The sequence below is a fragment of the Leucoraja erinacea genome, chromosome 2 (assembly GCF_028641065.1).
Source record: "Leucoraja erinacea ecotype New England chromosome 2, Leri_hhj_1, whole genome shotgun sequence".
In the NCBI taxonomy this organism is placed as follows: domain Eukaryota; kingdom Metazoa; phylum Chordata; class Chondrichthyes; order Rajiformes; family Rajidae; genus Leucoraja; species Leucoraja erinaceus.
The window spans coordinates 31,385,576-31,408,425 of NC_073378.1; the positions used below are offsets into that span (position 1 = coordinate 31,385,576).

A 22,850-nucleotide genomic window follows, 5' to 3' on the forward strand; every position below is an offset into this window, starting at 1 on the left:
GATGCTTTCAAGAGAAAGCTGGATAAAGCTCTTAAAGATAGCGGAGTCAGGCGATATGGGGATAAGTCAGGAAACGGGGTACTGATTGTGGATGATCAGCCATGATCGCATTGAATGGCGGTGCTGGCTCGAAGGGCCGAACGGTCTCCTCCTGCACCTATTTTCTCTGTTTCTATATGCTGTGGTACAGGAGCCTATTGCACAGGACAATGAAGAGCCTCAAAATGATTCACCTTTTCACCGGTAATTTAAGAAATCTTTGTCGCTGTTCTTGGTAAATTCTCGTCTGCTGAGATGCTTGTTATTATAACTATCTCTGATTCTGTGTGTCCTGTCTTGTAATATTCCACTGCAGTCAATTCACTGCAGGACAAATCAATTGAAAACAATAGACAATAGGTGCAGGAGTAGGCCATTCGGCCCTTCGAGCCAGCACCGCCATTCAATGCGATCACAGCTGATCATCCCCAATCAGTACCCCGTTCCTGCCTTCTCCCCATATCCCCTGACTCCGTTATTTTAAAGAGCCCTAACTAGCTCTCTCTTGAAAGCATCCAGAGAACCTGCAGAGGCAGAGAATTCCACAGACTCACAACTCTCTGTGAGAAAAAGTATTGTCATTTGAGAGATCTTGTGTCGCTATCCTTGATTACTGCACGTCTGGTCATAAGATGCTTGCTGTTACCATAACGACCCCCCCCCCCCCCCTCTCTCCTCTGGTTATTCTGTTTAAGAAGGAACTGCAGATGATGGAAAATCGAAGGTAGACAAAAATGCTGGAGAAACTCAGCAGTGCCTCACCCGCTGAGTTTCTCCAGCATTTTTGTCCACCCCTGGTTATTCTGCCTACCCTGCGTTTCAATATTTCTCCCCTGCATATCTCTCTCTCTCTCCTCTCCAGTCAATTCATCGCAGAACAGATAGAATAAAATACCTCTCGCTTGTAGCCGTCAACAGAGCACCAACCTGGATATAGATATCACCATGTCGCCTGTGTGTTTGTTGTGCTTCTTCAGAGTAGCGTCCCCATTGTCCTGAAGCGCTTCACCGTTCCCAGCACCATGTCAGCTCCCACTGCTGTAAGACCCGGGCCGTGTGTCTTGTGGGCTTTTTTTAATTTTCCAACAACACTGCTTGGCGTGCACAGGAGCCTGTCCCGGAGCCGCGTTTGATAATGACGGGCAAGAGGGGAGGGTGCCTGGCACTTATTCGTATTCCCGTGGTGACGGGGACACGGCTGGGAACAGGAGATAAGCGCACATCGTCCCCTGCTATTGTCCCCTGCAACAAATGACTCTCCTCCACGGCGTCCAAACCTAACGGCGTTGAACCAGCAGCCTGCATAAAGACAGCGTGGAGATCGTTTTATAGAGTCATAGAGTGAGGAAACATGATCACATTGAATGGCGGTGCTGTCTCGAAGGGCCGAATGGCCTACTCCTGCACCTATTGTCTATTAACCTTCGGCCCAACTTGCCCACACCGGCCAACAATATCCCAGCTACCCACTAGTCCCACCTGCCCGCGATTGGTCCATATCCCTCCAAAACCTGTCCAATCCATGTACCTGTCTGACCTGTTTCTTAGACGATGGGATAGTCCCAGCCTCAACTGCCTCCTCTGGCAGCTTGTTCCATACACTCACCACCCTTTGTGTGAAAAAGGTTTGGTCACCTTACATGACAAAAGAAGGGTCTCGACCCAAAAGGGCACCTATTTCCTTCGCTCCATCGCAGCTGCCGCACCCGCTGAGTTTCTCCAGCATTTTTCTACCATGAGAAAATACATAAGTTCATAAGTTATCACAGCAGAATTAGGCCATTCGGCCCTTTGAGTCTGCTCCGCCATTCAATCCTGGCTGATCTATCTGTCCCCCACAGCCCCATTCTTCTGCCTACTGAGAAATCACCATCTATGTGTGATAGGTCATTTGGTTTGTTGTGCGATAAACGCAGCTTACCGTCACCTTGATATCCCGCACAACCCTATCCTATCATCCCAACTGTCCTAGCAACAACTTTGGGGCGGCACGGTGGCGCAGCGGTAGAGTTGCTGCCTCACAGCGCCAGAGACCCGGGATTGATCCTGACCACGGGTGCTGTCTGAATGGAGTTTGCACGTTCTGCCCACGACCTGCGTGGGTTTTCTCTGGGTGCTCCGGTTTCCTCCCACACCCCAAAGACGTGCAGGTTTGTAGGCCAATAGGCTTAGGTAAAATTGTAAATTGTCCCGAGTGTGTAGGATGGTGTTAGTGTTGGGGTGACCATGGGGCAGTGGGCCGAAGGGCCTGTATCCACGCTGTATCTCTAAAGTCTAAAGTCCAAAAGTTTAAACTGGAGTGTGATCCTGACCCACCATCTACCTCATTGAAGACCTTCGGATTATCTTCATGCAGACTTTATAGACAATAGGTGCAGGAGTAGGCCATTCGGCCCTTCGAGCCAGCACCGCCATTCAATGTGATCATGGCTGATCATCCACTATCAATACCCCGTTTCTCCCTTTGCTAAACATTACTGGACTTTATCACAAGGTCATAAGGAATAGGAGTAGAATTAGGCCATTCGGCCCATCAAGTCTACTGCACCATTCAATCCTGGCTGATCAATCTCTCCCTTCTAACCCCATTCTCCTAACGTTTCACTCAATGCGATTCATTTTTATCATGAATCTGTACACTGTGGACGGCTCGACTGTAATCATGTATTGTCTTTCCACTGACTGGTTGACACGCAACAAAATCTTTTCACTGAAGATTTATTGGCTAGTTTGGCTACGCATAATTTCAACAGGATGCTTGCGAGACATAAACGGTATTTAAACCTTTCGAAAGTTTCATCGTTTCACTACAAAACAATAAACTCAGTCAGATAAAGCGTGACACAAAATGTTGGAGTAACTCAGCGAGTCAGGCAGCACCTCTGGAGAAAAGGAGCGGGTGACGTTTCAGGTCGAGACCCTTCTTCAGACTGAAATGTCACTGCACCAATTGCTGCTTGTGACAATAAATGTAACTTGAACTTGGGTAGACAAAAATGCTGGAGAAACTCAACGGGTGAAGCAGCATCTATGGAGCGAAGGAAATAGGCAACGTTTTTTTCTCACAGAGATTGGAAACACTTTTTCTCACAGGGAGTCTGTGGAATGCTCTGCCTCAGACAGGGAGGCAGGTTCTATGGATACTTTCAGGAGAGAGCTAGATAGGGCTCTTAAAAATAGCGGCGCCAGGGGATATGGGGAGAAGGCAGGAACGGGGTACTGATTGGGGATGATCAGCCTTGATCATATTGAATGGCGGTGCTGGCTCGAAGGGCCAAATGGCCTACTCCTGCACCTATTGTCTATTGTCTATTGTTTCGGGCCGAATCCCTTCTTCAGACTGAGGAACTTGAACTTCTTCAGACTGCAGAAGAAATCTTGACCCGAAACGCCCCCTATTTCCAGATACTGCCTGACCTGCTGAGAAGGGTCTCGATCCAAACGTCACCTATTCTTTTTATTCTCCAGAGATGCTGCCTGGCCCACTGGGCTACTCCAGTACTTTACGTCTATCTTCGGTATGAAACCTGCACCTGCAGTTCCTTCCTGACGCAGCTGAAATTCAACCCAGACTTTGTTAAGAAGCTTTGAATTTCAGGGCTGCCTAATAACATGAAACTGACACACGATACCCAACGGCGTTCTAGTGATGCTTCTTAGCGCCACATAATTACCAGGCGCAGCTGCGGCAGGGCCAATTATGCTTGGTGATGAGGCAAGGTTATTAATCCGTATCTTCCACCGCGTCCCTTCATCTCTATTCCACATCCGTTAACATCCCACATGGGCGCAGGTTGAAATTAGCTGTCGATTGTAAACAGGCAGCGTCACCTAAAGCGCGCTGGAGCTCCCGTGAAAAACAAAATGAGATGTTGACGACTTCTAACAACTTGATATCCAACAAGCACGTTGCAGGAACAGTCGATGCTGTTGAATGTACTCAGTTTAGTTCGGAGGGAGGGACAGCATGGAAACAGGCCCTTCAGCCCATCGGAGTCAATGCTGGCTGCTGCCTCACGGCGCCGGAGACCCGGGTTCAATTCCGACCACTGTTCCTGTCTGCACAGAGTTTGGAGGTTCTCCCAAGTGACCTGCGTGGGTCTTCCCCAGGTGCTCTGTTCAAGTTCAAGTTCAAGTTCAAGTTCACATTTATTGTCACATGCACCAGTTAAGGTGCAGTGGAATTTGACTTCCCATGCAGCACAATAGAATAGAATGACTGTCATATGCTGGGAGAATGGAGCGGCTGGGCTTGTACACTCTGGTGTTTAGAAGGATGAGAGGATATCTTATTGAAACATATAAGATTGTTAATGACTTGGACAAGCTAGAGGCAGGAAACATGTTCCCAATGTTGGGGGAGTCCAGAACCAGGGGCCACAGTTTAAGAATAAGAGGTAAGCCATTTAGAACGGAGATGAGGAAACACTTTTTCTCACTGAGAGTGGTGAGTCTGTGGAATTCTCTGCCTCAGAGGGCGGTGGAGGCCGGTTCTCTGGATACTTTCAAGAGAGAGCTAGATAGGGCTTTTAAAGATAGCGGAGTCAGGGGATATGGGGAGAAGGCAGGAATGGGGTACTGATTGTGGATGATCAGCCATAATCACATTGAATGGCGGTGCTGGCTCGAAGGGCCGAATGGCCTACTCCTGCACCTATTGTCTATTGTCTATTAACACTACCCCACACACTGGGGATAATTTACATTGATACCAAGCCAATTAACCTACAAACCTGTACATCTTTGGAGTGTGGGAGGAAACCGGAGCACCTGGAGAAAACCCACACAGTCACAGGGAGAATGTACAAACTCTGTACAGACAGCACCCAGTGTCGGGATCGAACCCGGGTCTCTGGCGTTGCAAGGCAGCAACTCTACCGCTGCGCCATAGTGGTGTAAAATACTAAGAGAATAACAATCGCTTCTAGGAAATTCATTGCAACTGTTTTCTGTGACCAGTAATTTTCGAGGAACTTAAAGGCGCTGCCTGTAAACAGCGATTGTTTTTGAGCACCGCTTAATTGATTTTTAGGCACACTATCACGCACCAGTGCACAATAACCAGTGGAACAGATCAAGGGGCTTTTAAGAACTGGAGCTTAATAATGAGTGCAATTTACCAAATCAATTTGTGAGCTTTTACGGAAATTAATTCACAAAATGTGGAATACCACTTGAGCCGGTTTACTGTGGAGTTTCAGTTTAGTTTAGTTTAGTTTAATTTAGTGCCACAGCGCGGAAACAGGCCCTTCGGCCCATCGAGACCGCGCCGATCTCCCCGCACACTAACACTATCCTGCATTCAGTCGTTTACACTGGGCACAATTTACTATTACACCAAGCCAATTAACAAGGGGTCATAGTTTAAGGATAAGGGGGAAATCTTTTAGGACCGAGATGAGGAAAACTTTTTTCACACAGAGAGTGGTGAATCTCTGGAATTCTCTGCCGCAGAAGATAGTTGAGGCCAGTTCATTGGCCATATTTAAGAGGGAGTTAGATGTGGCCCGTGTGGCTAAAGGGATCAGGGGGTATGGAGGGAAGGCAGGAACAGATGATCGGCCATGATCATATTGAATGGTGGTGCAGGCTCGAAGGGCCGAATGGCCTACTCCTGCACCTATTTACTATGTTTCTATGTTTCTATGTTAACCTACACACCTGCACATCATTGGAGTATGGGCGAAATCCTGGAGAAAAATCCATGCAGGTCACGAGGAGAACGTACGAACTCCGTAACGACAGAGCCCGTGGTCAGGATTGAACCTGGGTTTCTGGCGCCGTATGGCAGCAACCCTACCGCTGCGCCACCGTGCCGCCAATTTTGTAGGATAGAATGGACTCTGCGGACCGAAGGGCCAGTTTTCGCACTGTACCTCTAAACTAAATTAAACTACTACATAACATTACAGAGAACCAGCCGGTTCTAGAGGAGTCAGAGGATGTGGGGAGAAGGCAGGAACGGGGTACTGATTGTGGATGATCAGCCATGATCGCAGTGAATAGCGGTGCTAGCTCGAAGGGCTGAATGGCCTCCTCCTGCACCTATTGTCTATTGTAGTAATATTATCATTTTAGTGTCTGAAACGCATCCGCGAAAGTTGTTTCACTTGAATTTAATTGGCGTGAGAATTTTTGAAAAGTCCTTACAAATGTCAAAGCAATGTGTTATAAAAGTAAATAATATTAGTCATTAAAACTCTGGCTGTTCTATTTCCATTTATCCCAGGTTTTATAAAATGATGTGTCGGGTGAAATTAAAAAGTCGCCCAATTTTTATCAGTGTTTGCAAAAGATAGGATTATATCTATCTATATTATATCTATTATATATTATCTATTATTATTATTATTATTATTATTATTAGTATTATTATTAACATTATACTTATGGGCGCCTTTCAAAGACTCTCAAGGATGCCTTACAAAATTTAATAAGCAGATTACAAAACATATAAGCAGAATAAAACAAAAAACTAAAAAAAAAATAGTAGGGACATCAACAATACATAATTCAAAGAGAGAGCAGCAGCAGCTTAACGCGTCAGTGTTCACTCTCCCATATTATATCTATCATTATAGATAGGAGCAAGAAATGAAAGATTGATTATTACTTATTATATTACAGGAACCTACAAGATGGCACGGTGGAGCAGCGGTCGAGTTGCTGCCTCACAGCCGCAAACCCCCGGTTCAATCCTGACTACGGGTGCTGTCTGTACGGAGTTTGTACGTTCTCCCCGTGACCGCGTGGGTTTTCTCCGGGTGTTTCATTTAAGTTCAGTTTAGTTTATTACCACGTGTACCGAGGTACAGTGAAATGCTTTTGTTGCGTACTAACCAGTCAGCAGAAAGACAATATATAATTACAATCGAACCATTTACAGTGTGTAGATACATGGCGAAGGGAATAACGTTTTTCTAAAGCCACTAAAGTCCGATCAAAGCTTTCTTTGTTGCATGCTAACCAGTCGCCAGGAAGCCAATACATTTAGTTTAGTTTAGTTTTGAGATTCAGCTTCGGTCCACCGGGTCCGCGCCGACCAGCGATCCCTTCACATTAATAATAATAATAATAATAAATTTTATTTATGGGCGCCTTTCAAGAGTCTCAAGGACACCTAACACTATCCTACACCCACTAGGGACAAGTTTTACATTTACCAAGCCAATTAACCTACAAACCTGTACGTCTTTGAAGCGTGGGAGGAAACCGAAGATCTCAGAGAAAACCCGCGCAGGTCACGGATATAAACTCCATACAGACAGCACCCGTAGTCAGAATCGAACCCGGGTCTCCGGTGCAGCATTCGCTGTAAGGCAGCAACTCTACCGCTATGCCACCATGACCGCCCTGATACAATTGGCAGATACATGATAAAGAGAATAACATTTAGTGCAAGATAAAGTCCGATCAAAGATAGACCAAGGGTCACCAATAAGGTAGATAGTAGTTCAGCACTGCTCTCTGGTTGTGGTGGGATGGTTCAGTTGCCTGATAACAGCTGGGAAGAAACTGTCCCTGAATCTGGAGATGTGTGCGTTTTCACACTTCTCCAACCAGTGTTCCTGTTTCCTCCCACACTCCAAAGACGCATAGGTTCGTACGTTGAAGAGGGACACAAAATGCTGGAGTAACTCAGCGGGTCAGGCAGCATCTCTGGAGAAAATAGGCGACGCTTCGTGTCGAGGCCCTTCTTCAGACCCGAAACGAAACGTCACCTATTCCTTCTCCCCAGAGATGCTGTCTGGCCTGTTGAGGTACACCAGCTTTTTGTGTCCATCTTCGGTTTAAACCAGCTTCTGTAGTTCCTGCCGACACAGGCTTGTAGGTTAATTGCCTTCTGCAACATAGTAAATGATCACCAGGTTTTACAATGGATAGGAGATGTATTCATCATTATAGATAGGGAGAGAAATAAAAGATGAATTATCGTTTATTATACCACAAGATCCTGTCTGAGGCGGATAGTTTATCTCGCACTGCACCAGTAAATCCACAACCTGATAAGTTTCCATGGAATGAAAAGCTTACCCAGATATGACTGCCTGCCCAGATGAATGATAATGCCAGTGAAGAGATTAGCTGGAATTTAGAAATAGTCTCCAAGCGATTGACCTGAAGCAATGGGAATACACTGTGGTTTATCCAACCAATTCCGAAAATCAGAATGCACAGTTGACTCTTCCCATTAATTGAGGGGAAAGTGGTTTATTAAATTCTTGCCTAGTTTAAAGATGCAGCGCGGAAACAGGCCCCTCGGCCCACCGGGTCCGCACCGACCGGCAATCCCCGCACACTAGCACTATCCCACACACACTAGGGACAATTTACAATTATACCAAGCCAGTTAACCTACAAACCTGTACATCTTTGGAGTGCGGGAGGAAACCGGAGCTCCCGGAGAAAAACCACGCAGGTCACGTGGAGAATGTACAAACTCCGTACAGACAGCACCCGTGGTCAGGATCGAACCTGGGCTTCTGGCGCTGTAAGGCAACAACTCATCCGCTGTGCCACCATGCTACCTTCTCTTTATTTGGACCATTGCTGCATGCGTACAGCACTCCACCTGCTGTTGGGTGGCTGAATACAAAAGGCAATATCCTGCACATTGGCCTTCATCTGTCAGAGTATTGAGCATAGACGTTGGGAGGTCATGTTGCAGTTGTCCAAGACGGCGGTGAGGACGCATTTAGAGTATTGTGTTCAGTTCTGCGCACCATGTTACAGGAAAGATGTTGTCAAGTTGGAAAGGGGGCAGAGATTTATGAGGATGTTGCCAGGATTTGAGGGTCATAGCTAGAGCAGGCTGGGACTCTATTCCTTGGAGCGCAGGAGGATGAGGGTAGATCTTAGAGAGGTGTTCAAAATCATGAGAGGAATAGATTGGGCAGACGCAGGTCATAGGTTTAAGGTTAAGGGGAGAATCTGAGGGATAACTATTTCACACAAAGGGTGGTGGGTGCACGGAACAAACTGCCAGTAGTTGTGGCAGAGACTTTTTTTCACCTTCCAACACAGTGAAGAATGTGGAGGAGTCACTGTGGTGGATGTTTATGTTAAAATGTATTTTGTGTGTTTTATTGCCTTTTTATTGGTATGACAGTTTGGCAAATCAAATTCCTCATATGTTGCAAAACATACATAGTTAATAATCAAATTATGATTACGATTATAATTACAGCGTGGAAACAGACCCTTCAGCCCAACTTGCCCACACCGGTCAACATGTCCCAGCTACACTAGTCCCACCTGCCAGCGTTTGGTCCATATCCCTCTAAACCTGTCCTATCCATGTATCTGTCAAACTGCTTGTTAAATGTTGTGATAGCCCTTGCCTCAACTACGTCCTCCGGCAGCTCGTTCCATGCACCCACCACCCTTTGTGTCAAAATCGTACCCCTCAGATTCCTATTAAATCTTTTCCCCCCACAACTTAAACCTCTGCCCTCTGGTCCTCGATTCCCCTCCTCTGGGCAAGAGACTGCGCGTCCACCCGATCTATTCCTCTGGTCCCCCTTGTGATGAGATTGTAAATGTGTAAAAATACGCCTGAGAAATTAATCCGTTATCTATTTGGTCCAGTCTCAGACGATTGGCGAAGGAAGATTTATACAATAGCCACAACCGAATCCGGTTAAAATACTCTCTTTGATGTTGGCATTCGCAGCGGGCGAAATCAAAAGAGTTTTCTCCTGAATTAGACATAATTGTTGGTCAACCGACACACCAGGTCTGTGATATAATCACGGGTCCCAACTGCAGCTGGTAGGTAAATTAGCCAAGAAATATGGCAGTCTTATGCTCCTGGAGATAAAAAGGCTTATGTTATGCCTTCAGAGGAAGGGAATCGAGAATCAGAGGACATAGGTTTAAGGTGGGGGGGGAGGAAGATATAATAAAAACCCGAGGTGTAACTTTTTCACACAAAGGGAGGTGGGTGTCTGGAACAAGCTGCCGGGGGTTGGACAGGCTAGATGCAGGAAGATTGTTCCCGATGTTGGGGAAGTCCAGGACAAGGGGTCACAGCTTAAGGATAAGGGGGAAATCCTTTAAAACCGAGATGAGAAGAACTTTTTTCACACAGAGAGTGGTGAATCTCTGGAACTCTCTGCCACAGAGGGTAAACTATATTTAAGAGGGAGTTAGATGTGGCCCTTGTGGCTAAGGGGATCAGGGGGTATGGAGAGAAGGCAGGTACGGGATACTGAGTTGGATGATCAGCCATGATCATATTGAATGGCGGTGCAAGCTCGAAGGGCCGAATGGCCTACTCCTGCACCTAATTTCTATGTTTCTATGTTCTATGTTTAGAAGGTAGTTGAGGCTGGGACTATCGCAACGTTGAAGAAACATTTAGACAGGTACATGGATATGCCAGGTTTAAAGGGATATCGGCCAAACGTAGGCGGGTGGGACTAGTGTAGCTGGAACATGTTGGTTGGTGTGGGCAAGATGGGCCGAGTGGCCTGTTCCATACAGTATGACTCTATGAAAGTGGGACAACATAGAACATATTCAGCACGGTGGCGCAGCAGTAGAGTTGCTGCCTTACAGCGCCTGAGATCCGGGTTTGATCCTGACCATGGGTACTGTACTGAGTTTGTATGTTCCCCCTGTTACCTGGGTGCTCCGGTTTCTTCCCACGCTCCAAAGACCTACAGGTCTGTAGGCTAATTGGCTAGTAAATTTGTAAACTGTCCCTAGTGTGTGTGGGATAGTGTTAGTGTGCGGGGATCGCTGGTCGGCATGGACGTGGTGGGCCGAAGTGCCCGTTTGCACGCTACATCTCTAAAGTAAACTAAACTACATGTGAACGGGTGATCGATGGCCAGCATGGACTTGGTGGGCCGAAGGGCCTGTGTCCTTGCTGTATCTTTGAATCATTCACCATCCAAATTAATTTGCAACGTCTCTCCGTAGAATATAAGTGATCTAAGCTTAGGTGAAACCAGTCAAAGCTACTCATACTTCTTGAATCTAATCTTTATCTCGGCTGTGTAGAAAGAAGACATCTGGGCATGTATACGCTGGAATTTAGAAGGATGAGAGGGTATCATATTGAAACATATAAGATTGTTAATGATTTGGACACGCTAGAGGCAGGAAACATGTTCCCGATGTTGGGGGAGTAGGGGTCACAGTTTAAGAATAAGGAGTAAGCCATTTAGAACGGAGACGAGGAAACACTTTTTCACACAGAGAGTTGTGAGTCTGTGGAATTCGCTGCCTCAGAGGGCGGTGGAGGCCGGTTCTCTGGATGCGTTCAAGAGAGAGCTAGATAGGGCTCTTAAAGAGAGTGGAGACAGGGGATATGGGGAGAAGGCAGGAACGGTGTACTGATTGGAGATGATCAGCCATGATCACATTGAATGACGGTGCTGGCTCGAAGGGCCGAATGGCCTACTCCTGCACCTATTGCCTATTGTCTATTGGGGCCGCGTTTAGCAATTTCAAGATAAAGGGAAGGAACCTAAAGCTGCATCGCTTCGTGCCGACCGTGATCATCTGTCTGTTTCCATGGTGACAAGCTAGTCCACAGGGAGATCAATGGGAGAGATGAGTGGCTCTTGGGATTAAATAATGTATAAATGAGAATTCAATTTCAAGTCACTCCATCTATTTAAATTCACATTAAATTAACGAACCGCGCTCTAGTTTAGTTTATTTTGGAGATACAGCGTGGGAGCAGGCCCTTCAGCCCACCGGGTCCGTGCCGTCCAGCGATCCCCACGCTAGTCTACACATCGGGGACAATTTACAATTTTACCCAAGCCAATTACCCTGCAAACCTGCACAATCTTTGGAGTGGGGGAGTAAACCGGAGCGCCCGGAGAAAACCCACCAATGCAGGTCACGGGGAGAACGTGCAAACTCCGTAGGGGCAGCACCCATAGTCAGGATCGAACCCGGGTCTCTGGCGCTGTGAGGTGGCAACTCTACCGCTGCGCCACCGCTTTATAATATGGAACAGTTTGCTTGACGAATAAAAAGAGACCTTCAATAAAGTCACAGGTAGACAAAAATGCTGGGGAAACTCAGCGGGTGAGGCAGCATCTATGGAGAGAAGGAATAGGCCACGTTTCGGGTCGAGACCCTTCTTCAGACTGATGAAGCCTTCAACAAAGTCACAATCTGTTCAGTTAAGCGATCAATTTAATTATGGTCAAAGGGAAAAACTGCTGAACTAGCTTGAGTGTAGAAGTTGGGAGGTCATGTTGCAGTTATATAGGACGTTGGTGAGGCCGTGTTTAGAGTACTGTGTTCAGTTCTGGGCACCGTGTATAGGAAAGATGTTGTCAAGCTGGATAGGGTACAGAAAAGATTTACGAGGATGTTGCCAGGACTCGAGAGCCTGAGCTACAGGGAGAGGTTGAGCAGGCTGGGACTCTATTCCTTGGAGCGCAGGAGGGTGAGGGGTGATCTTATAGAGGTGTACAAAATCATGAGAGGAATAGATTGGGTAGACCTACAGAGTCTCTTGCCCAGAGACTGGGGGAAATCGAGAAGCAGGGTCTATAGGTTTAAGGTGAGGGGGTTATATTTAATAATTAGTTTAGCTTAGAAATACCGTGCAGAAACAAGCCATTCGGCCCACTAAGTCTGCACACAATAGCACTTCCCTACACACGAGGGACAATTTACATTGATACCAAGCCAATTAACCTACAAACCTGTACGTCTTTGGAGTGTAGGAGGAAACCAAAGATCTCGGAGAAAACCCACGCAGATCACGGGGAGAACATACAAACTCCGTAGAGACAGCACCCGTAGTTGGGATCGAACCGGGGTCTTTGACGCTGTAGGCGTTGTAAGGCAGCAACTCTACCGCTGCGCCACCGTGACCGCCCGGACGCTGAAAATATTCTGTATGTTCTCCCTATCTACTCCCCCTATGATTTGGTCTTGTGTTTGGAATGAAAGCAATTTCACCTAAGAGTGCTACGGTGGCGCAGCGGTAGAGTTGCTGCCTCACAGCGCCAGAGACCCGGGTTCGCTCCTGACTGCGGGTGCTTGTCTCTACAGAGTTTGCACGTTCTGCCCGTGACCTGTGTGGGTTTTCTCCGAGATCTTCGGTTTCCTCCCACACTCCGAAGACGTGCAGGTTTGGAGGTTAATTGACTTGGTGTAAATGTAAAATTGTCCCTAGTGTTTACAGGGTAGTGTTAACATGCGGGGATCGCTGGTCGGAGCGGACTCAGTGGGCCGAACGGCCTGTTTCCACTCTGTATCTCTAAAAGTATAACTAAAAACGAAGGTACATAGACAGGAAAGGTTTCAAGGAATATGGGCCAAACACAGACAAGTGGGACTAGTGTAGATGGGACAGCTGGACCGGCATGGGCAAGTTGGGCCGAAGGGCCTGTTTCCATGCTGTATGACTCCATAACATTTTAAGACATTTGGAATGGTACATGGATAGGAAAGGTGTTGGGGGATACGGGCGAAACGCGGACAGGTAGGGCTAGTGTGGATGGGGCAGTTTGGTCTGCATGAGTAGGTTGGGACAAAGGGCCTGTTTCCATACTGTATGATTCTGTTACTCAATTATGCTCAATAATTGTTTTCCACTTTGCTGTAAACCCCTGTGGAATCTGCATTCAAATTTAGACGGCACTTTCGCATAGTTACCAAAATGCAATGCATTAGGTACTTTAAGTAGTACCTGATAGATGGAAACACGAACAGGCAAAAACTCCTGGTGATGAAAATCAGTGGGCGGTCATGGTGGCGCAGCGGTAGAGTTGCTGCCTTACAGCGATTACAGCACCAGAGACCCGGGTTCGATCCCGACAATGGGTGCTGTCTGTACGGAGTTTGTACGCTCTCCCCGTGACCACTTGGGTTTTCTCCGAGATTTTCGGTTTCCTCCCACACTTCAAAGACGTACAGGTTTGTAGATTAATTGGCTTGGTGTAAATATAAGAAATGTCCCGAGTGGGTGTAGGATAGTGTTAGTGTGTGGGGATCGCTGTGCAACACTAAAAACATAGTGTGCATTCTCTGGTGGGCCGAAGGGCCTGTTTCTGCGCTATCTCTCTAAACTATCTATTTTATTGACTCCATAGTCAATTTGGATGTCCTACTTTACAACAAAAAAAGTACCTGTGTAAAAACTATTAACCACAGGCACAGAGTCTCTTGCCCAGAGTAGGGGGATCGAGAACAAAAGGATATAGGTTTAAGGTGAGGGGAGAAAGATTGAATAAGAATATCTAAGGGGTTACTTTTTCACACAAAGCGTGGTGGGCATATTGAGGCTGGGACTATCGCAACATTTAAGAAATATTTAGACAGGTACATGGATAGGAGAGGTTTAGAGAGATATGGGCCAAATGCAGGCAGGGAGACTAGTGTAGATGGGACATGTTGGCCGGTGTGGGCATGTTGGGCCGAAGGGCCTGTTTCGACAGTGTAAGACTCTGATTCTATGACAAATCCTTTTGTTCCACCTCACTCTATTTAATGTACATTCACTTTGAACAGAGTACAGCACAGGAAACAGGCCCTTCGGCCCACTGCGTTCGTGTTGACCAGCGATCACCCTATCACGATCCCACACACTGGGGACAGAATTTACAATTTTACCAAAGCCAGCTTTGGAGTGTGGGTGAAAACCGGAGCACCCGGAGAAAACCCACGCAGGTCACGGGGAGAACATTTTGTTGCCTAATTGGCTTGGTATAATTGTAAATTGTCCATAGTGTGTGTAGGATAGAATTAATGTGCGGGGATCGCTGGTCGGCACGGAATTGTTGGGGTCAAAGGCCTGTTTCCGTGCTGTATCTCCAAATAAACTAAACTAAACTAAACTAAATTCAATGTCTCTCTCCACAGATGCTGCCTGACCTGCTGAATATCACTGGCATGTTCTTTTTTTATTTCGGGTTTTCGGCATTGCACGGTTTTGCTTCTGGACCTGATATCCATTATAAGGGCACCAGGAAGCATCAGGTACACTGGCTAACAAGTCAACAACAACAACTTGTATTGAACCTAATGGAAACTTCATTATGTATCTCTGGGGATCTCGGCCATCATGTGTTGCTGCTTTATACGGAACACAGCCTGTCCAATGTCAAGGTGGCTGCCATCAACAAGAACATTTCATTGTATCCCCCCCCCCCTCACTCTCCATCCATCCCCCACCCAAGTTGTACGCAGGAAACATGTTCCCGATGTTGGGGGAACATTAGTTTTGGTCCCCTAATTTGAGGAAGGACATTCTTGCTATTGAGGGAGTGCAGCGTAGGTTTACAAGGTTAATTCCTGGGATGGCGGGACTGTCCTATGCTGAGAGAATGGAGTGGCTGGGCTTGTATACTCTGGAGTTCAGAAGGATGAGAGGAGACCTTTTTGAAACATATAAGATTATTAAGGGTTTGGACACGTTAGCAGCAGGAACCATGTTCCCGATGTTGGGGGAGTCCAGAACCAGGAGCCACAGTTTAAGAATAAGGTGTAAGCCATTTAGAACGGAGACGAGGAAACACTTTTTCACACAGAGAGTTGTGAGTCTGTGATAGCGGAGTCAGGGGATATGGGGAGAAGGCAGGAACGGAGTATTGATTGTGGATGATCAGCCATGATCACATTGAATGGCAGTGCTGGCTCAAAGGGCCGAATGGCCTACTCCTGCTGCTATTGTCTATTGTCCCCTACTCTGGGTAAAAGACTCTTGAGGTTTAAATTGGATGTGGATGATGGACCACCAGTTGTTGAGGGGTGAAGGACATCATTCCCTTCAGTTGACCTACATATGTACCAGATCACAAGAGGAATAGAAACATAGCAAATAGATGCAGGAGTAGGCCATTCGGCCCTTCAAGCCTACACAGCCATTCAATATTATCATGGCTGATCATCCAAAATCAGTACCCTGTTCCTGTTTTTTCCCCATATTCCTTGATTCAGCCCTAAGAGCCAAATCTGACTCTCTTGAAAACATCCAGTGAATTGGCCTCCACTGGCGGAGAATTCCATAGATTCACAACTCTCTGGGTGAAAATGTTTTTCCTCATCTGTCCCAAATGGCCTACCCATTCTTTAGTTTAGTTTACTTTACAGATACAGCATGGAAACAGGCTATTCAGCTCATGGAGTCTGTGCAGATCAGTGATCACCCCATACACTACCCCAATCCTGCACACTAGGGACAATTTGCAATTTTTACCATCATGGCTGATCACCCAAAATCAGTTCCCCGTTCCTGCTTTTTCCCCATATCCCTTGAATCCATCAGCCCTAAGAGCTAAATCTAACTCTCTCTTGAATACATCCGGTAAGTGCACAGAGTCCTTTACCCGAAGAAGGGGAATCTGGAACCAGAGGGCATAGGTTTAAGGTAAAGGGGGCAAGTTTTAAGAGAAATTCGAGGAGTAGCTTTTTCACACAGAAGGTGATGGGTGTATATGGAACGAGCTGCCAGAGGAGGGCAGCACAGAGTCGCAGTGGTAGAGTTGCTGCCTTGCAGCGCCAGAGACCCGGGTTTGAACCTGGCTACGGGTGCTGTCTGTACAGAGTTTGTACGTTCTCCCTGTGACCTGCGTGGGTTTTCTCCAGGTCCTCCGGTTTCCTCTCACATTCCAAAGAAGTACAGGTTTGCAGGTTAATTGGCTTTGGTAAAAAAAAATGTAATTGGCCCCAGTGTGTTGGATAGCGCTAGTGTATGGGGGGTCGCTGGTCGGCACGTAATCAGTGGGCCGGATGGCCTGTTTCCGCACTGTTGCTCTAAGTCCTCTAGTCTTTGACATTTCCACCTTGGGAAAACGTTTTTGAATCTACCCTATGGGTTCATAAGTGATAGGAGCAGAATTAGGCCATTCGGCCCATCATGTCTACTCCATCATGTCTACTCAACCATGGCCGATCTTTCTCTCCCTCCGACCACCATTCCCCTGCCTTCTCCCCATAACCTCTGACACCCGTACTAATCAAGAATCTATCTGTCTCTGCCTTAAAAATATCCACTGACTTGGCCTCCACAGCCTTTGTGGCAAAGAATTCCACAGATTTACCACCCTCTGACTAAAGAAATCCCTCCTCACCTCCTTTCCAATGGAACATCCTTTAATTCTGAGGCGACGACCTCTAGTCCTAGACTCTCCCACTAGTGGAAACATCCTCTCCACATCCACTCGATCCGGGCCTTTCACTATTCCACATCACCATCCTGGCAAGGTACACAAAAAAGCTGGAGAAACTCAGCGGGTGCAGCAGCATCTATGGAGCGAAGGAAATAGGCAACGTTTCGAGCCAAAACCCTTCTTCAGACAGACTCGGCCCGAAACGTTGCCTTCGCTCCATAGATGCTGCTGCACCCGCTGAGTTTCTCCAGCTTTTTTGTGTACCTTCGATTCTCCAGCATCTGCAGTTCCTTCTTAAACACCATCCTGGCAAGGTTTGGTATTTCCGGTATCAGTAACAACAAGTTAGCTACCTTGCTACACGCACACAATGTAACATAAGGTCATAAGTGATAGGGGCAGAATTAGGCCATTCGGCCCATCAAGTCTACTCTGCCATTCTATGATGGCTGATCTATCTCTCCCTCCTAACCCCATTCTCCTGCCTTCTCCCCATAACCCCTGACACCCGTACTAATGAAGAATTTATCTATCTCTGCCCCCAAAATATCCATTGACTTGGCAAAGAATATGTGGCAAAGAATTCCGCAGGTTCACCACCCTCTGACAAAAGAAATTATTGGGATGCATCAGAGTCTGCTTTGGGAACAGCTCCATCCAAGAAATTGCAGCAAATTATGGATGCAGCCAAGACCATCACACAAACCAACATCCCTTCCATTGTCTCCATCTGCACTGTTAGCTTCTTCCCTGCTGCTATCAGGCAACTGAACCATCCTATGACTAACTAAAGAGTAGTCCTGACCTGCCATCTAACCTCATTGGAGACCATCGGACTATCTTTAATCTGACGTTACTGGATTTTATCTTGCACTAAACGTTATTCCCTTTATCCTGTATCTGTACATTGTGGGCGGCTTGAATGTACAGATCACCTTTTGTCTTTCCGCTGCCTGGTTAGCTCGCAGCAAAACGCTTTTCACTGTACTTCGGTGCACGTAACAATAAACATAGCAGGAAACATGTTCCCGATGTTGGGGGAGTCCAGAATCAGGGGCCACAGTTTAAGAATAAGGGGAAAGCCATTTAGAACGGAGACGAAGGGGATCAAGGGATATGGGGGAAAAAACAGGAACGGGGTACTGATTGTGGATGATCAGCCATGATCACATTGAATGGCTCGAAGGGCTGAATGGCCTACTCCTGCACCTATTGTCCATTGTCTATTGTCTATTAAACCAGGGGTGGGCAACCTTGTTCTGCATAGGGGCCAGGCCGCATGTCTGTGGGTGGATGGCGGGCCACATCTATCACGTGTACACATGGATCCCACCCCCATCGCGCCCCGGATGGCAGGCATCAAATCACGTGTTCACAGAAGGTGGACAAAAATGCTGGCGAAACTCAGCGGGTGGGACAGCCCCACGCAATCCTTGCATGTCTACCCGCTGTGTTTCTCCAGCATTTTTTGTCTACCTACGCTTATTCCAGCATCTGCAGTTCTTTCTCAAACGTGTTTACAGAAGGTGCGGGGCCATGCCGGTGGTTTTGTGCAGGATGCGGTACAGACAGAACTCGGCGCTCGGACGCGCTCGGCGCTTACTGGTCAAATGTTCTGCCGGATGATTTTGGGTTGTGGGCCGCATTCGGCCCGGGGGCCGCAGGTTGCCGACCCCTGCAATAAACTAAACTAAACTGCCATAAGCTCGGGTGCTGTCCGATGAGCCTCTGCCCCATTGCGGACATTGGACTCCTCCTCGGGAACTGGCGCTCTACAAAGCTGAGAACTATATCCTGTACTCTGTATCCTCCCCTTTGCTCTACCTATTGTACTTGAGTTTGACTTGACTGTATTTATGTCCAGTATTGTCTGATCTCTTCGGATAGCATGCAACGCAAAGCTTTTCCCTGTACACGTGACGATAATAAACTTAAATCTGAACCTTATCAGCTGCTTCAGCAATTTTACAGTGACGTGGATGCTGTAGCAGGTGGTGCTGCTGCCTCACAGCCATTGTGTCTGGGGCTAAACCTGACCCGCAAAGCTGCCTTCTTGCAATAGGCATGTTCTCTCCGCGAACGCGTGCAATATCTCCAGATGCCCCAGGGTATTCCCAAATCCAACATCCTAAAGGCAGGTTGCTTTACAGATTGTGCATACGGCGTGGAAACAGGCGCTGTATGTCTAAACCGGGTCCATGCCAACCAGCGATCCCCGCACATTAACACTATCCTATACCCAATAGGGACAATTTTTACATTTACCAATTAACCTATAAACCTGCACGTCTTTGGAGCGTGGGAGGAAACCAAAGATCTCGGAGAAAACCCACGCAGGTCACAGGGAGAATGTACAAACTCCGTACAGACAGCACCCATAGTCGGGATTGAACCCGGGTCTTCGGCGCTGCATTCGCTGTAAGGCAGCAACTCTACCCCTGCGCCACCGTGCCGCCCCGTGTAGGAAGGAACTGCAGATGCCGGTTTAAACCGAAGATAGACACAAAAAGCTGGAGTAGCTCAGTGGGACAAGCAGCATCTCTGGAGAGAAGGAATGGGCGACGTTTCGGGTCGAGACCCTTCTTCATGAACTGGTTGTATAGTATATAACTTGCCTGAGAGTGGTTGGAGTTTATTCCTTGGAGCGCAGGAGGATAAGGGGTGATCTTATAGAGGTGTATAAAATCATGAGTGGAATGAGCTCCCAGTGGAAGTGGTGGAGGCAGGTTCATTGGTATCATTTAAAAATAAATTGGATAGGCATATGGATGAGAAGGGAATGGAGGGTTATGGTACGAGTGCAGGCAGGTGGGACTAAGGGGAAAAAAATTTGTTCGGCATGGACTTGTAGGGCCGAGATGGCCTGTTTCCGTGCTGTAATTGTTATATGGTTATATGGTTATATGGTTAATAGATCAGGTAGACGTCTCTTGCCCAGTGGGGGAAATCGAGAACTAGAGGACATAGGTTTAAAATTAGGTCTCAATAGTCCCTGCCTCAACTACTTCCTCCGGCAACTCGTTCCATACACCCACCATGCTTTGTGTGGAAAAAGTTACCTCTCAGGTTCAAATTAAATCTACCGCCCCTCAGCTTAAACCTACTTCCCCTGATCCTTGGTTCTCCTACTCTGGGCAAGTGATTCTGTGCGATCACCCGATCTCACGATTTTGCGCACACCTATAAGACCACCCCTCATCCTCCTGCGCTCCAAGGAATAGAGACCCAGCCTACTCAACCTCTCCCTATAGCTCAGGTCCCCGAGCCCTGGCAACATCCTTATAAATCTTCTCTGCACCCTTTCCATCTTGACAACATCTTTCCTCCAACATGGTGAACAAAACTGAACACAATACTCTAAACGCAGCATCGCCAACGTCTTGTATAACTGCAACATGACTTCCCAACTTCTACACTCAGTACTCTGAATGATGAAGGACAATGTGCCGAAAAGCCTTTTTGACCAGCCTTTTGACCAGAGTTACAGCGCGGAAACAGGCACTTCCACCCCCCCCCCCACCATCCCCCCCATCCCCCCACCAAACCCCTCCCAGCCGAGTCCCCGCCGACCAGCAATTCCCGTACACGAGCTCTATCCTACACACACTGGAGACAATTTACAATCTATACCAAAGCCAATATCTGCCATACTACATACCTGTACCTCGTTGGAGGTGGGAGGAAACCGGAGCACCAGGAGAATACCCACGCAGGTCGCGGGCAGAACGTACAAACTCCGTACAGACAGCACCCTTGGTCAGGATGGAACCCGGGTCTCTGGCACTGCGCCACCGTGCCGCCGTACCTGTGAACCAAACTTCCAAGTAACTATGGACCCGCACGCATCTGGTGGCACAGCGGTAGAGTTTCGGGTCGAGACCCTTCTTCAGACTGAGAGTCAGGGGAGTGGGGAAAGGAGAGGTTTGGACGGTGATGTAGAGAGATAAGGAACAAATGAATGAAAGATGTGCAAAAAAAAGTAACAATGATCAAGGTCTTTGCTGGCCGATGGGCCTGCTCCTGTGCTGGGCTGTTCTACAGCTCAGTCTGAAGAAGGGTCTTGACCCGAAACGTCACCCATTCCGTTCTCTCCAGAGACGCTGCCTGCCCCGCTGAGTTACTCCAGCATTTTGTGTCTGTCTTCGGGTTAAAGCAGCATCTGCACAGCTCCTCCCTTCACTGTACTCCTCTGCGTTCTGTTCTCAAAGAAGCATTCTGTGTTTTTTTTTAAATCGCACTCCTGTGCAAAATGTTCCACCGTGGTCCTGAACGACCCTTCAGGGCAACTGGAATACTCACTGTTGTAGCGTCTCCTGTTAACCCTGCCTCTCCAAGGCCGGCGTCCGATCCACTTCAGACGGTGAGACACGTCCATGGTCTCGGGGGGATGACACAACGCGTGGCGTAGGATGGCGGAGAAATTACCCCACTGACATCCCGTGGCTGAGGAAAGGTGTCCGAGCTTTGGTCAAAAGCCACTTACGTGCAGGCTTGTACCCGCCTGTGTTCTTTGCAGCGACCACACTGAATATTCGTCTCCCCCCCCCCCCCCCCACCTTGTCCCTTGCTACCTCACCGCAATGTTTTATGCATGAGGCTGCCGGGATGTAATTTCTTCCGCCTGACCGTTCCTCTCCGCTGCCATCCCTGCTGCCGACGTCACGGAGAGAGACGGCCGATTGTAGACGGCTTGGCTTGTGCAGTGGGGAATGGAGAGGTAACGCGATCCAGCCTCCATGCGGTCCATGGAAACTAACAGAAAATAAACACAATGCACCCTTTCAGCCCTCGTCATTAACTTCTGACTGCGCGCACTTGTTTATCTGTGAGGAGTATAGTTTAGTTTAGAGATATGGCGTGGAAACAGGACCCTCCCTCAGCCCACCGGCTCCGCACCAAACAGCGATCGCCTGCTCTGTCCAACACACCAGTGGATAATTTGAAGGCCGAGATAGATCGATCGTTGATTAGTACGGGTGTCAGAGGTTATTGGGAGAAGGCAGGAGAATGGGGTCAGGAGGGAGAGATAGATCAGCCACGATTGAATGGTGGAGGAGACTTGATGGGCCGAATGGCCTAATTCTACTTTTCTTATGACCAATTGACCTTCATAAGTTCTAGGAGCAGAATTAGTCCATTCATTCTGCCCATCCAGTCACCTCCGCCATTCGATCATTGCTGATCTATCTTTTGCTCTCACCCCCATTCTCCTGCCTTCTCCCCAAAACCCCCGACACCGTACTAATCAAAAATCTATCAACAGTATCTCTGCCTTAAAAATATACCTCAATTTGGCCTCCACAGCCTTCAGTGGCAATGAATTCCACAGATTCACCACCCTCTGGCCAAAGAAATTCCTCCTCGTCTCCTTCCTAAAGGAACGTCCTTTAATTCTGAGGCCGCAGCCTCTGGCCCTAGACTGTCCCAGGGTGGAAACATCCTCTCCACATCCACTCTATCTAGGTCAATTATCCAGAATAGAAGTCAATTAACCTGCAAAGCTGGAAACCAGGAACTGCAGAGGCTGGTTTACGTGACGTTTCACAGAGCGCTGGAGTAACTCAGCAGGTCAGGCAGCATCTGTGGAGAACATGGATAGGTGACGTTTCACAGAGAGCTGGAGTAGCTCAGCGGGTCAGGCAGCATCTCTGGAGAACATAGATGGGAGATGTTTCGAGTCAAGACCATTCTTCAGTGTGAGTTCTCAGTTCTCTAGAGATG

At 47.6% G+C, this 22,850-nt stretch overlaps 1 protein-coding gene across 3 annotated transcripts in view; it reads right to left on the minus strand.

The window, feature by feature from the left end:
• The window catches only part of ripor2 (RHO family interacting cell polarization regulator 2), a 157,207-nt gene extending 135,549 nt beyond the window's left edge, over window positions 1-21,658 (minus strand). For 2 of the 3 annotated variants that reach the window (XM_055654291.1, XM_055654272.1), the window contains exon 1: window positions 21,429-21,658. In XM_055654291.1, the coding sequence (XP_055510266.1) occupies window positions 21,429-21,504 (76 nt within the window). In that variant the 5' untranslated portion in view covers window positions 21,505-21,658. Of the gene's footprint in view, window positions 1-966; window positions 1,306-21,428 lie in introns of those variants that run through there. The other variant, XM_055654281.1, reaches the window with a different exon arrangement.
• Between the last annotated feature and the right edge of the window lie 1,192 nt (window positions 21,659-22,850).